The 15,391-nt window shown below is 42.3% G+C and overlaps 1 protein-coding gene across 2 annotated transcripts in view; it reads right to left on the bottom strand.

The window, feature by feature from the left end:
• The window catches only part of LOC138615964 (inositol polyphosphate-5-phosphatase A), a 143,695-nt gene that overhangs the window by 92,931 nt on the left and 35,373 nt on the right, over positions 1-15,391 (bottom strand). For both annotated transcript variants that reach the window (XM_069689875.1, XM_069689874.1), the window contains exons 2-4: positions 12,297-12,338; positions 665-765; positions 275-362 (exon numbers count right to left, since the gene is read on the bottom strand). In XM_069689875.1, coding sequence (XP_069545976.1) covers positions 275-362; positions 665-765; positions 12,297-12,338 — 231 coding nt within the window. The remainder of the gene's footprint in view (positions 1-274; positions 363-664; positions 766-12,296; positions 12,339-15,391) is intronic.

Here is a 15,391-nt window from a genome sequence, read left to right as displayed (position 1 = left end):
GTTACTTTTAGTGTCTGATTATATGCATGTAATCCATAATAATAATACAATAATTACTAATACATAATTCTGATTTCTGTTTCAAGAAATAATACCAATGAGTCAACCATGAATCAAATCAACAACTTGAAAACTCAAACGGGATCAAATCGAATCACTGTCGAATCAGTTATTCATCCGGAACTCAACACACGTAAGCTTAAAACTAAGCTTCTAAATTCAAAGAGTTTTGTGCGTTCATCCACAAAGAATGTGAAAATGAAACTACACTTACTGTGAAATGCTCCTGGGATTTGTAGTTCTCATCGAGGTAGACGCGGGCTCTGCTGTACTCCTTCATGACATCACTGGACAACAGCTCTCTGGTGGACATAACAAACACCGGTGGTGTCAATCAAGTCCAAAAAGACTAATCCAACAAAGTTAATATACTGTACACACGATATACAAACTTCTGCACTATAAGGCATATTTATTTTTTTCACTGTATTGACGTACAACTGTGATGCGGCCAGTGGGGGGAGTACTCCGCTCACTTTCAAACAGAAGACTCCTTTCATCCATAAATAAACCCATTAAATGGGTGTTCCCTCATCAGAGCAACTGCTTTTCTATTAACACTATGGTCAAAACAATTAGAGCAAATTAACAGCTGAATACTTACTTCACAAAACTATCCACGTGTGACATGGAGGCCTCGTAGTTTTTCCCTCCCACCTCTTGACAGTGCACTGCCAAGAAGTGAGGCTTATGTGACTGTACTGTCTGTAATGAAGGAGAGAAGAAGACACAGGTTAGAAGGAGGGAACGCTGCAGTGCGACTATCTAGTCCTAATAAAAGAAAACCAACTGAATTATTCAGCCAAGCAAAAAAGAAATAACCTATATGAGTTTGGCACCTGGGCCTCCACAATTCTCTCCGAGTCAACTCTGTGACACGTTACTATATTTACACGAGACAAAGTGGCTCGCTAATGTAGGCAGAAGGCACTTAGTGAGCTTGTTCCACAAGCATAACGTCGGACCCTCTTCATCCACAACCGGGCATGTGCCCGCAGCTGTGTGTGTGTGTGTGTGTGTGTGTGTGTGTGTGTGTGTGTGTGTGTGTGTGTGTGTGTGTGTGTGTGTGTGTGTGTGTGTGTGTGTGTGTGTGTGTGTGTGTGTGTGTGTGTGTGTGTGTGTGTACAGCGGGGTGTGACAGATGCTCACACGTCACCATTAGTGCTGACACCCCACACGGCACGACTCCAGCAAATACGAGAAGACGCCAGTGAGCTTTAACACAAATTGGTCTTCATATATATATATATTCAGCTGTTTATATATATATATATATATATATATATATATATATATATATATATATATATATATGAGAGAGAGAGAGAGAGAGAGAGAGAGAGATATTATATATCTGTAATATATTATATTATATAATATATATATATATATATATATATATATATATATATATATATATATTATATATATAATATATGTATATGTACATATATTATATATATATACATATATATTATATAATATATATTACAGCTATATAATATATATCTACATACATATATATAATATATAAAGTGGTAACATCCACCTTCCGTAGCCCCCCCGAGTCACATGACCTTCTGTTGCTTCCCTTGAACGTCCCCTCTTACACACGGTGAGGTGTTTGTGAGCACCCTGTCAGAGGTGCTCGGAGTGGCTGACTTCGAATGGAGAATCGATACGGCAGAGTGATTTACAGCACTCACAAGCACTCACGGGGTCGAGCCTATGGATGGCAGGCAGGGGTCGTACATCGATGTCAGTGTGTGTGTCGGGGGGAGGGAGGGGGAGGAGGAAGGAAGCCCTGCCACTACTTCACCAGCGCCCCACCTCAGCGGTGCATTATGCTCACTACAGCTCCAATCAAATAAAAGTAATGTATGGCAGTAACGCTATGGATTTTCCATCAACCTATGGCTTGTCACTTAGCTCGATGACCCGGGAGCGACGACCTACGGCGGCTCAAACTTGGAAAGATTAGTGCACCTATCAACTCGCGGCGGAAAAGGTCACACTCTCAAGGAGCATGAAACTAATGTCAGGCTCCAGTGTGACGGGTTGTGTGGGTGCGTGCGGTGTGTGTGTGTGTGTGTGTGTGTGTGTGTGTGTGTAGGCTGGCGTGCACATGCTTGTGTCCATTAACTGAATTCTGTTTATCTTTCCAGGCTGTAAATTCAGGTCTAAGTTGGCAAACACACAGAATCCAGGAGGTAATTTCATTAGCCGGATCACCAGCGCTGTAAGCCCCGAACCAAACAGCATTAACCAGCGACCTTGCTTTACTCTGGCAAAGAGGCAAACGTCCCACCAGCATCCAATTAAACATCCACTGATAACAGGGAACTCTGCTGACATTCAAGTCGAGCAGTGATCGACATGTTGACACGCCAAATACTGCGGCTATAAAAAAGAAAAAATGAATTTATGATACGTAACAAGAAAAGAGGCCTCGGCGAACAACCCTCGGAGGGTGACAGCTGCTCTGGCAGTGGCGTGGACAGCCCGTCCCGTCTGGCCGCGCCGACATCACTAACAAGAGCACGGCCGTATGGGAGCATTTTACAACCTACGAGGACGGGAGCCGCTGATGTGTTTGATATGGAGGTGTGTTCTCTCGTCTTCGCTCCGTGACCTGATTCCTGACAGCATTTAAATTCCAGGGAGGTTCCCTTCTAAATTACATATTTGTCAAAGTGTACAAGAGACGGAAGCGCTGCGCTAAAAGTAAAGTCCGGTCAAAGTCATTACGTTCCACATTCACAAGGCGGCTGTGGTTCAGATGGTGTAGCGGGCCGCCCACTGATTATAAGCTTCTTCCTGCCCACATGCAAAGTGTCTTTGGGCAAGAAACTCAGCCCTAAGTTGCTCCTGATGGCAGGCGAGCACTTTGCATTGCAGCACGGTTCCCACCATGGAGCTTACCGTGTGCGTGAGCGGGTGAATGGGAGACAAACTGCAAAACGCTTTGAGACCGCTAAGGTGATAAAGCGCTATAAAGGTGCAGAGCCTTCACAACCCAACATACATCTAGACTCCTCCTCTGACTGCGGTAGAGGTTTATAGAGAAATGATCATGTGACACGCGTATTGTAAGACATATAAAACAAAATAACAAGAATAACTTCATGAAATGACCTGAAAGCGTTTGCAGTTGAAACATTTGAAATGGTTGAAACAGTGAAACAGGTGGAGTTGTCGCTGAAGTAGCAGCCATGTTACCAATAAAACAAAGTTCTTCCTCGGAGAAGTAGAGAATCCAGTTGCAGTGGAAGCAATGAAAGAAGTGTAAACCTGAGTGTAACCGCTGAGTGACAGTTGAAATGAATGTAATGAAAAGAGTTGAAGATTCGGCTGAAGAGTAAAGGATCTGATTTTGGGCTGTCTGAGATGGAAGTCCAGGTCGTCAATCCAAGCTGATGACACTGAGACATGTCCACTAACAACTGGGTGGAAACATGGGCGACCAAAGACAGCCTGCAGCAAAATTCAGACAGTGGCAGGAAAATCCTCTGCAGCTACGACCCCCGTCTACAAATATTTTATATTGGATTTTAATTCATGTTTTTGAGTTCCCACAACTTTTACTTCTCACTTATGCCCAACAATATAAACCGGTGCTTAACTTGTTAATTCCATCGTCAGTCAAAGTGTCTAATACACCTGTCGATCCACTGCAGGATACTGACGTCCCCCTCTGTCTCGCCAAGGGATGAAAAGTAAGAGGCCTCCTGTTTGGCCAACAGAAACACAAGGTTGGGTTTAGGATGAAACTACTCTGTTGGGTTGGAAAAAAAGATATCAAAGCCACTTTCTCACAGACTCAAACCCTGTGTGTCCTGTGTGAAAGTCCTGAATTTAAACTGCCCACCCACCCCGGACCTCCTTCCCTACTCTGACTTTATCACTTTTCTACCTCTTCAAGTGACCTTAGTGGCGTGACCTCCTTCTTTAACCCTGGTCTTACATGCGTGTACTTTTCACACTGAGGCAAAGCAAAATGTGACCCTGACACGATGCCCTCTAGTGGACTGACACTTGTACTACATGCTTTGGCGTGATACGGGTCTGGGTCGAAAGCTGCACTATGCACCAGATGTAATTACTGACAAAGAGGGCCTTTGATTAAAACTAATCAGAAAAGCCTGAGTCCAATTTCATGGTTCCTGTTTGGAGGTGGGAAATATTCAGAAGGTTGAGAGGAGTTCACGGTCTGACATACAACAAGGACTGCTTGCTTTACTGTCCAACTCTGACTCCAAACATCTTTAAATTAGAAATATCCGGCTTCAGGATGTAATCTGGACTTAATCCAGTTATTTTCTATCTAGAGATTAAATCAAAAGACCAGTTCGTCCAACGCAGTGTGTCAGGAAGACCTGGGGTTTCTTCTGGGGGTTCAGGAGCCGTGTTATAATAACATATTGGTCTTTAAATTGAATACCTAATCAATGAACTATCTGATGACCTTCAACGCTCTGCGTCTCTCGTTACAGATCACAAGAATGGATGTGGGGACATGACTCAGTCACTGGCCTGTGATGGTCCAGGGAACTTTCCAACGCAAATGGGCTGGGGGATTATTCAATTCAGTGCGATGCAATGCAAAGCAGTGTTTATACTACCGCAGCAGGGAAGGCGGAATCCCATTTACCTCAGTATACTGCACAAATGTAGGGCAGGCAAATGACCCGGCTTTGCGTATGGGTTTGACTGGGAGATCCTCACACAAGGAATTGATTGGACTGGATAAGTAAGAAGATGAGAAGCCAAGTCTTTGAAAAGGCCGTAGTCACTGTGTGTGTCACAGCTCTCATGTAACAGTAGTGAGGTTTTGCTTACTTTTATTGGATCCAATAAAATTCAGCCAAGAGCTAAATCGAGGTCTCAGGAGTTCACACGCAGCTCGTTCCTTTAAACACAGTTCTGCTAAGTTGGGATCCCAACAACTGAAATATTGTTTGCAGTGACAGAGAAAATAACAATCCCTTTACATTTTTTTATGCTCCTTCCTGTAATTTGCCATCTCCGGTGGTGACGTGAGTTACACTTGAAGAAAAATGTGAATGACTGACGGCACAAACTTGTGCGCATGCAAGCAAGTAAGACTGGCTTCCAGGTGTCAATGTTTCTTTAAAACCGTGTTCAGAGGGAGATTCTTGCAAATGGTTCAGATCACAATCTTCCTTCTCTCTTAGATAAGAGACCTACATTTCTCAGGCATTTTACATTTATTGTCAACTGGACAAACACACTGAACTAACTGCAGAGTTCATCTAAAGTACTGCAGAGTTCATCTAAAGTGCTCCAGACATGTTCGGTATAAAAATAAAAAAAAAAAAAAAAAAAAGTGTTACGGGAAAAAAAACCATTGCAAATTGAGTCACATTCTAACATCACAAACATGAGAAGCAAATCGAACAAGGAGAATACTTGAGCACTCTTTAAACTTTAAACAAGGTGTGCCAAAAAAAACCGTTGTATTTCCTGGAAGGAATTCCCTCAGGCTGCAGACTTGCTCTGCTGGGCTTCTCACTGAAAGCACTGATAAGACAACATCTATGACCGACCGAAGACATATACCAAGATTCAATTCAACTCCATTTACAAACCACCATTTAACAGTCATCTCAGGGCCCAGAAAGGTCGAGACCTTCCAATATAACAGAGATATGTAGACCGAGAGAAGGCAAGCAGGTCCCAACAAGCTACTTTTAGCAGCACAATGGCCTCTCAGTAGTCGCAGCTCTAAAACAGCCAGTTCAACAGCTTTTATTGTGTATTTTCCAGGATGTTGAAGGGGAAATATGGTGTGATGAGTTGTGACGTGAAAAAAATGATCTTTCCTCGCAAGCTTGTTAATCGGCAATAGTTGACTGAGTGTAGAATGCATGAAGTCGTCTTGGAGCAGCGACGCACGCGTTTTACACGGTATTCTGATTTCATAACTTGATCCCGCGTTGTGTTCTTTATGTTGACACTGATGTTGTCTTCTTATTTCTTACTTTATTTGCTTGCTGTACGTTCTGGACTATGTGCTCCGTGTAAATGTAAAGCGCATTGGGATCATGTTGCTTGGTGATTGTCCACTTTAAACACAGATTAATTGATATTAATATAAGTGAATTAACAACACTAGTTTCCAGTCTTTTTCAGTTGACAACAAGACGGTCCTATGTGATCGAAGCAACAGTGCTGATTCACTTCATAAGGTACAAGACCAACGTTTTCCTGTGTGAAACAGACGTTAGATTCTTGCCAAGTCATGTCGCTCCACTGAGTTAAAAATACAATGTGCTTTTATTTATCACTTTCACTTTTTTCAATGAAAAAAATATGGTTTTCAGAGGTGAACCGATGGCTCAGAAGCCACAGTGAGTGTATTGTGTGTGCAGAGGGGGTCGCGATGAGGGAGCGCAGAGGCGCTGATTGTAGTTCAACTCTCGCCGTCACCGCTGGTTGTTCCCAGCCACGCAGAGTTCAGAGTCGGATGCTTCTTTCCATGACGTCAGCCGGCAGCGGCAGCACAGAGATGGCATGAAGCTACAGGCCCGCCTGGTTCACACAGGGGCACACCTCCCTCTCCCTGCATGCTTGTCCTTCCCATTTTTCCCCTACACACACACACACACACACACACACACACACACACACACACACACACACACACACACACACACACACACACACACACACACACACACACACACACACACACACACACACAGACGGGATGCCATACCTTCCTCTAAAGCACACAGGCCGACTACGCAATGCAAACAGAATTCTTCAACAGCCGTAATCAGGACATGCTTTTACCCACACACACACACACACACACACACACACACACACACACACACACACACACACACACACACACACACGCTTTATCCAATAACGTCAGTTATAAACAGAACATGCAGGCTGGAATCACCTGGCAGACAACATGTTTTGGCCTGCCGGTGACAGTAATAATTACGAGGAAGGGAAAGGCCAGGTGAGCTCGCAGCCTTGCAGAGCTGAACAGATGTTTATCTGACTTTTTTTTTTAAACTTAGGGAACTCACTGTGCCGCCTCCAACAAGGGGACATTTTTTCAGCATGATTTAAAACCTTTTAATATATTTCAACTAACTGGCCTGACAACGAACATTAAAAACTGCTAAAACTGGAAATCAGGAACCAGTTTCAAAGATCAGCCTCAGAGACAAGGTGGTAGATGAGGCCTGAAGCCATTCAGATTTGTTTATTCAAAATAATTAAATTTATTTGTATTGTGCCAAATCACAAAATGGGTAATTTCAGGGCGCTTAACATAGAAAGGTACTGACAACAGAACTTTACAATATTATAGACAGGAAACCATTCAAGAATTGCCACGAGAGCCAAGGCGGGAAGGAAAAACTCTCTTTTACCAGGAGGAAACCTCCTGAGCATTTCTGATTTCATCACTCTCTACATTACTCCATGCCATAATTCAAAGTGTAGAAATAACATGAGCAAAGTGGATCATCCAGAGGGAGTTAAGATGCTAATATCAGCAAGGTTTAGCACTAGAATGGATCTGCCAGAGGGACCCCTGCTGGCAGACTCTACACTGCTGTGATTGGTTTGTTTCACTGACAGTCAAATGCCCCTAACCCTACACCTAATCTTAACTCTCCCACAAACAATCACAGGCAGAGCATCCCTCCCATTCCAACCCAACAGCTCATATATTGCATCGATCGTAAATCCCTAACAGTTATATAACCATTCTTACAGTATAAGGACTTATTGAAGCATTACTGGATTATACAGAGCTTTTGGCCGGAAGCTGGCTGAGCAACATCCGCTGTCAGATGTTTAGTGAACTGCTGCCATGGGAAATACCAACCCGGAGAAGTTGTTTTTACACATATGTACAATATATATGTAACATCATCCTTTTAAAAATGAAAACAAAATAGTAACACTGGCTGTAGAATTACTGTTTTGTTAATAGTTCCTTCCACAAAAGTGAAAAGAATTCAAATGTCGACTTTGACACCTAGTGTAGATGTGTAGTAAAATCTAAATCTTGGACTGGGATGACTGTGATCAGGAACATGTAGACGGAAAATGATTAAAAATCCTTCAGTATTCAGAACATCATTTGGTTTGTGCCGTTACAAGTCATGAGGGAAGTCACATCGTGTTCCAGCTCTCAGTAGATTTAATGGAACTTGGTTGTTTGGCAGTTACCAGGAAACCTAATCATAAAGATCATTATTCGCTTTTTGGTTATTAGTCCTGCATCACATTTAATCTGTTTGGTATGTATTCAGTTTATGGGAGGAAATCTATTTCTCAAGCATGCAGCAATCCATGACTGCAATCATTTCACTGCACTGCAAGAAAATACAGATACAGCGATGCAGTTTGCAAATTATTACTCCAAAATGTAATATCTCAATAGGTTGAGTAATGAATCAATGAATTATCTGATTAGAAGTATAACTTTTTATGTCTTTGCAACAATATCTAAACATTTGACAAACACTATTCCTTCTTGAATGACGACAGGCTGATGTGTGTGTGTGTGTGTGTGTGTGTGTGTATATATATATGAGTGTGTGTGTGTGTTTAGGGTGAGTCTGGAATATGTTATGCCACAACCAATGAACCAGAGCTTCCCAGGAATGGCAAATAAGATTGTGTGTTTTTCCTATTCAGTGTTTGAGGTGTCATTTATTGACTCGGTTTATATAGTTTTACCGGCAACTCCCAACCGCTGTTACACAGAAAAAAATGGAAGCTGTAGTAGAAAAAAAAAGTGGTGACTGATTCAGTTAGATTGCATACTGAATATGTGCACAAAGGCAACTAATAACAGCCAATAAATACACAAAAAAACAGCTACTCATCACGCAGCACTGGTGTACCACATTTGCAACATGCCTGTGTTTGTTCACTTATTTGCAATGAGGAGTTCCTTTATTTATATGAGGAACAATTGAAAAGAAAAAAAACACCACATCATGAATGTAATGTTTAAAAAAATGCAAAAATCATAAAAACTTCAATTTACAACATTAAAGGCCTCAAAAGTTAAAAGAGCTCGAGGAATTTAAACCCTAAGAATTCAGAAATCATACATTTATTTCACCAATAAGCTAACAGCTCAGGACTGAGGTCATACCTGGAAAATAAATGTTCAGGTCATTCAGGGGCTTTTTCAAAACAAGCTACGACTAGAAATCTGCTGAGTCCAACCCCTTCCTGAAGATAAAATGCCCCTGAGTAACTTCTAAACACTGAGAGGCCCTCACCTATCGGATCAAAGCTTTGCATCGTGAAATGTGGGTTTGTGTTGTAAAGGTGTGTGACGTGTTTCCAAGACAGAATCCTGCTCCTGTTTGGTCTCACTTGCTGTATTGCTGAGACAGGAACACTGAGACAGAAGCAGTGAGACAGGAACACTGAGACAGAAGCAGTGAGACAGTAACAATAAGACAGAAGCAGTGAGACAGTAACACTGAGACAGGAACACAGAGACAGGAACACAGAGACAGAAGCAGTGAGACTGAAGCAGTGAGACAGGAACACAGAGACGTGCTTTCACATTTGACTTTGTTGTACCAGCTTTTGGACGCAGAGTAGAATTTCTGAAGTGGACATAAATTGAAATTCTTCCCACCGTCTGTGTGAGGAAATATAAAGTAGACTCTTTATGCATTTTTGTTCTATTTTTCAAACATGTGTGGAAACAGTTTTTTTTTATCTTAATCTGTGAGGTAAATGCTCTTTGGGCTGCAGGGCCACCGACGCAAACGAGGACAAGGATGAGCCTGCTTGAAATATCCACGCTTGGAAAGTGGAAGGTATTTAGCCTAACTTGCTAACATCAGCACAGATTCCCACAGCATGTTCTTTTTTCTTTAGTTCATGTCGAGTCATTAGCTGCCACACACCGAGTGTTGTGTTTGAGTTACATCACACAAAGAAGTCTATTTAATGGCATGCATACATTAATATGTCTTTTAAGTCACAGAGAAATTAACATTCAGATTCAAAGAGGGGCCACAAACCACAGCCAACACTTGTCAGCGAGTTGACTGCCTGTTTGTTTGGTGAACCTGAAGTGATTTTAACTGATCGACAGACCTCGTACCAATCAAGTTACTTTACTTTGATTGTTTACCAGCAACAACGCACATTAACTGTCATCAATATGATGTAAATGCATCGGATTTTGCCAAAAGGCTCAATCACCTCCCCGTGGAACACGAATGCAGGTGGCGCAATAACAATGGAAAACTAAATCAAACTCTAATTTAAAATCTTGTTTTTGATACAATTTTGCCCAAATAAGTACAATAATTTTTTTTAATTTTTTTTTTTAAATTTAAATTTCATTTGAATTTGAACTGATCCAATAAGCATAAACTGTACATGCCCTCAGGAGAGAACACGAATGAAAACATACTGAGTTTGTATCATGAATTTTCCCAAGTTGTGAATACAAATTCAGGCAAACATCAAACTATCGGTTTCTCTCTTCTCTCTTTGTCACTTTCAGCAGCACTTTCAGACTGCAGTTACGAGGCTGAGCCGCCTCACTTCCCTTAACCCAGTGGAAAGAGTTGTGGTTAGTCTGGGGTTCCTATGTAGATGAAAAGGTAAGATATGAAACATGACTGAGATCGAGCTTTTTTTTTTCTTATTGGAAAGTAAAACAAGGCAATTAGAGAGTGAAAATAAGGTGAATGAGATCAGAGCGGCTTAAAGCAACATTTGTCTGCAAGAGTTGTAAAAAATGTTTTAAAAGAAGTGCACTGAGTAAAGCGTCTCAGGTCACAGCAGAGTAAGACGTTACAGTGGGAGGAAGCGTATGCCTCCACTCGACTTGATCTACAGCTGCAGCTTCAAAGAAAAGTCACATGGACTATCCTCAAGGTTTGTGATCAGAGTCACGTGACAACATTTGAAGCTACAAGAACACATGGCGGACCAACAATGCGTCCACTGTACTGCTAATGCAGGACGGGATGGTGTGGAAAAGTGAAACCATTCAGTCATATCAAATACAAAAGAACAACTTCAATGTATTGTAGAAGATTTATGACATGTCATGAGCCAGCAGCAAAGACGTCTCTGTTGATCAGTTTCTAATACATGACTGTACCCTAGAGGAGAAAACTACAAAGACTCTCTCGTGTGTGCTACTGTTAATCAAGCAGAGTGAGTTGAGCTAATGCATCAATGAGTTGTACTCATTGTGTTAGACAGTGTTTACCATCAGTAAACTGGACATTAAGAGTATATTGAGACCTGCGTTCATGCCGACAGTGCATCCAGCAACAGCCCCGACTTAAGCCTGAGGGACATATTACCTGTTAGGCAACAATCATGATGCCGTGTTTCGCCTATGCGGGTTACATCGTCAGATGACATAATAATAACGGGTTGGCCTATTTAAGTTATTTTCTCCTCGAGCAACTTGATGGGAAGCCAAGGGGAGGCTACTCTTGTATATAGCTGTTAAAGTAAAAATACGGACACTGGTACATCTATCAGCTCCAAAAGTCCTACAAAAAAAACAAGCTAAGGTAATTTAATAAAGCCATCAAGGGCGTGAATGATGAATCCACTTGACAGTAACCGCCCGTAAGGGACGCTGTAAGACGTGAAGCGAGCGCACCTGAAAGAAGGTAGTGAGGATATCATTGGTTAATGTCATTCCTGGCATTCTATTGGTTGGGGACTTTTGGCAGGGTTATTTCACAAAAATCTGAGAGCGCAAGCGGAGAGCTGAGAGCTGAGTGCAAGGAGGAGAGTTAAACTGGAGATGAGGACGTCTGGCTGCAAGCGTACACTTCTGAAAGAGAGCCGAGCAAATCCACGAGCGAGCGCCGACCATTTGAGTCCGAAGGGAGACTTTTACAGAGAATATTACAATAATTGATTGTGAAAACTAAACATCATGCTCTCAAGCTGAGAGAGCATGCTCTTGACTTATGGCAGTGATACACCCCCACATCCATGAAACACAACACAAAGCAGGGCAGAGGAACATGCAAATTAGCGCGACTGTCAGTGAAAGAGAAACGAATGAGTGACTCCCATACTGAGCTCAAATGAAACGGTTGGACAGAAACGAAATAAATAAATAGTGGTTACTGGACGTAACTGCAGTTCAATGAGTACGATCGTATTTTGTTTCTTTCAGGGGGCGGGGGGAGGAGGGGAGGGGGTTGGTGGTGAGTGTCGCTTACCTGGTAAAACTCCCGCAGCCATATTTTCTGTAGGTTTTCAGGCTGAAAAGAGAGAGAGAAAAAAAAGACAAGCTGTTAGAGACAGAATTGAGACTGCTTTAGAACAATAACTTTTTATGCTTCAGATGTCGAGCCAGGTTCCAGTAGCCATTCTGTTTTTGATATGATTCGTGCTCAGCAAAAAAAGACGATTTCATTAAGTTTCCCTGTTGATGAATTTCTCATCAAACCTTTTATCTCCCCTCTGCAGACTGAGTGTTTTCACCCAGGGTGTAAAACTAAGTAGGCGACAGTTGTATTTCAATGTGACAGATTTTTTTTATTTTTATGAATACTTGTTTTCAGGTTGTATCCACAGGTTGTGAACCATAAGAAAGCTGCCACTAAAATCTGTAGTGGTTTGTCAGCCAACAAATGATGATACAGATCCAAATTGACTCCTGCTCCAATGTGTTTATTGTTGGGACGCTTTGAATGTGCCAACAATAAACACGTGGGTGCGAGTAAAGAGATGTACGCGGAGGGAGACACGGGGCCATCCAGTCGGGAACGAGGCCCAGACTGGGGAGGGGGGGCGTCTTTGACCGAGTCACTTCCTTTCGGCCACAGCCTCCAGCAGGGAAGGTCTGCAGGCACGGACGGGGCGAAGAGAGCTCTCGCTGGTGACAGACTCTGGCTCGAAGGCCACGGGGAGACTCGCACCTTCACTGTGTGCTGACGATTTTCAGGCTGCCAGACGGTCTATTTAAATTGTTTTAAATAATAAAATGAATAGTCAAATGTTCTAAAATTTAACAACCAAATCCAATTTCACTGACAAACTTCAGTCGGGTACAGCCGTAGCTATACATGCGTTTACTGACCAGACCTGGCTTCACTCCAATTAAAATGTCTTTCTCACAGTCTCAAATTTTATTCTCCAGGGCCTTGACATGCCTCTCACCATCTTTCTTTCTTTTTTTTTTTTTCTCATCTTCTTTCGCTCTGCCTGTGTCTGTCACTCTCTCCCTCTCTCCCTCTCTCCCTCTCTGTCCTCCGCTTTAAAAGGCTATTCCCAGTCCTGGACTTCATTTGGTTTGTGCAGTGGAAACAGAGACAGGGCCCTGGGCAGTCTACCATTTAAGGAGAGATCTCCCTAAGTCGATAACTAGGTCTGAAGAATGGCTGTGCGCGTGTGCGTGTGTGTGTGTGTGTGTGTGTGTGTGTGTGTGTGTGTGTGTGTGTGTGTGTGTGTGTGTGTGTGTGTGTGTGTGTGTGTGTGTGTGTGTGTGTGTGTGTGTGTGTGTGTGTGTGAGTTTGTCCTAACAAGACTGGTCTATAATAAGAATACACAGGGGATCTGCGGGCTCTGTTGGTATCTTTAACAAAGCCCTAATATATTAGAGAACTAGGTGCTGTTTCTATGGAGGGCATCAGGGCACACCTAATACCCCATCACCACCATACATTTATCAAAAAACACTTTACATATTGACAAAACAATGTTAATGTAATAATACCACTTGCGTTCACGCTGATATTTAACTTAATCTCAATGTTAGTACACACAAGGGAAACGTGCTGACAACCAAATGTGAGATATTCGTCATTGTATTCAAATTAAATATGACAACGCTCAAGGCAGGGTCACATTCTACATACATATAATAAATAACTAGCAGCAAAACCAGAAATTTGTTGAACAAAGACAACTTACAATAAGTGTACATGTGCCAGGAAATCTCTCAACCTGATACAATGCTGATATCTGATGATCTGAATAGAGCTCTTCTAACCAGATACAGACCTTTTGTTCATGTTAAACATCAAGGCACAAAAACGTCCACTGCTCCAAGTAAGAAGAACAATGGAATCGTTAAATAGTTCAATACAATTTGAATGCGGTGACTTGAAGATCGTTAACGAGAGCAAGGAGCCGATTAATTGATGAATTGCTTGCCTGAATCTGTCCAAATTTTATAATACTGTTTGATTAATCCATATAGAAATGAAAGAAAGTGTCAATTTGTGGTTTTACAGGAATTACTGTAAATATTTCTCGCCTATCCACCCAACACAACATTTCCAGGCATAGCGGTTATCTCAGGAATTTGACCAGGACAAGAAAGTCGCCTGCCGATAAATAGTTACAGCACTAATTAGTGGGCTTGAGAAGTATCGGTAGCACATCTAATCTGTATGCTAAGCTAAGATAGGTGGCCATTAGGCTCTACTTTGCTCTTTACACACAGTCGTGAGCGTGGCATCAATCTCCTCATCTAACTCTGGATAAGAAATAAGTGGCACATCCCAAACTACTCCCTTAACATCAAGCGAGACGTTTTTTCCCCCCAGAAATTAGTTTGAAGGAAACGAGTAAGTGAGTTATAAATAGTCCACCTGTACTTTCCACAGATATACTGTACCACTAAAATACTAGCAGATGAATAAATGGGGTCAAGAGCTTATCCTTGATAAATGTTGACATTTCCAAGGGCACCTAAATATCTCAGAACTTGTAAAGTGTGTGTGTGCGCGCGTGTGTGTGTGTGTGTGTGTGTGTGTGTGTGTGTGTGTGTGTGTGTGTGTGCGTGTGTGTGTGTGTGTGTGCGTGCGTGCGTGCGTGCGTGCGTGCGTGTGTGTGAGTGCGCCATCGTCCCAGCCTCAGACAGATCAGACAGAGCATACGTCTATATAAGGACATAAGCAGTGGACCTTGTCATCAGTCACATGGATGGAGGAAGAGAAAAAGCGAGTAAGACGGAGACAGACACACAGAAAGGTTCAAAGCACCTGGTGTCGTAAAGTTACACGTTTATGTGTTCCAGGTTTAGGTCTGAATGCTGTGAAGAGCGGGATCGCAGCGATACAGCTGTCCAGTAACATGACAGCCCTTGACGAATCATCCAGATATTTTTAGCTCTTTCCATCGGTTGTTTCTCTTCGGACCGCTGTTTGCCGCTCTCGCTGCAATTTCAAAGGTTTCCTGTGTTCACGCTCTTATCACACACTCAGCGGCCCAGAATGTAAAAGAGCAGCGAATCTAATCTCTCTCTCAAAAAAAAAAGAAAACCAGAAGGACTTCAAGAAAACCACACCTGAAATGGGGGTGACCA

This window comes from Brachyistius frenatus, unplaced genomic scaffold, assembly GCF_029030835.1.
Source record: "Brachyistius frenatus isolate BFR_SWC_R1_liver_20210118 unplaced genomic scaffold, ASM2903083v1 Contig_8, whole genome shotgun sequence".
Taxonomy (NCBI): domain Eukaryota; kingdom Metazoa; phylum Chordata; class Actinopteri; family Embiotocidae; genus Brachyistius; species Brachyistius frenatus.
This window is presented reverse-complemented; position numbering and strand designations above follow the sequence as displayed.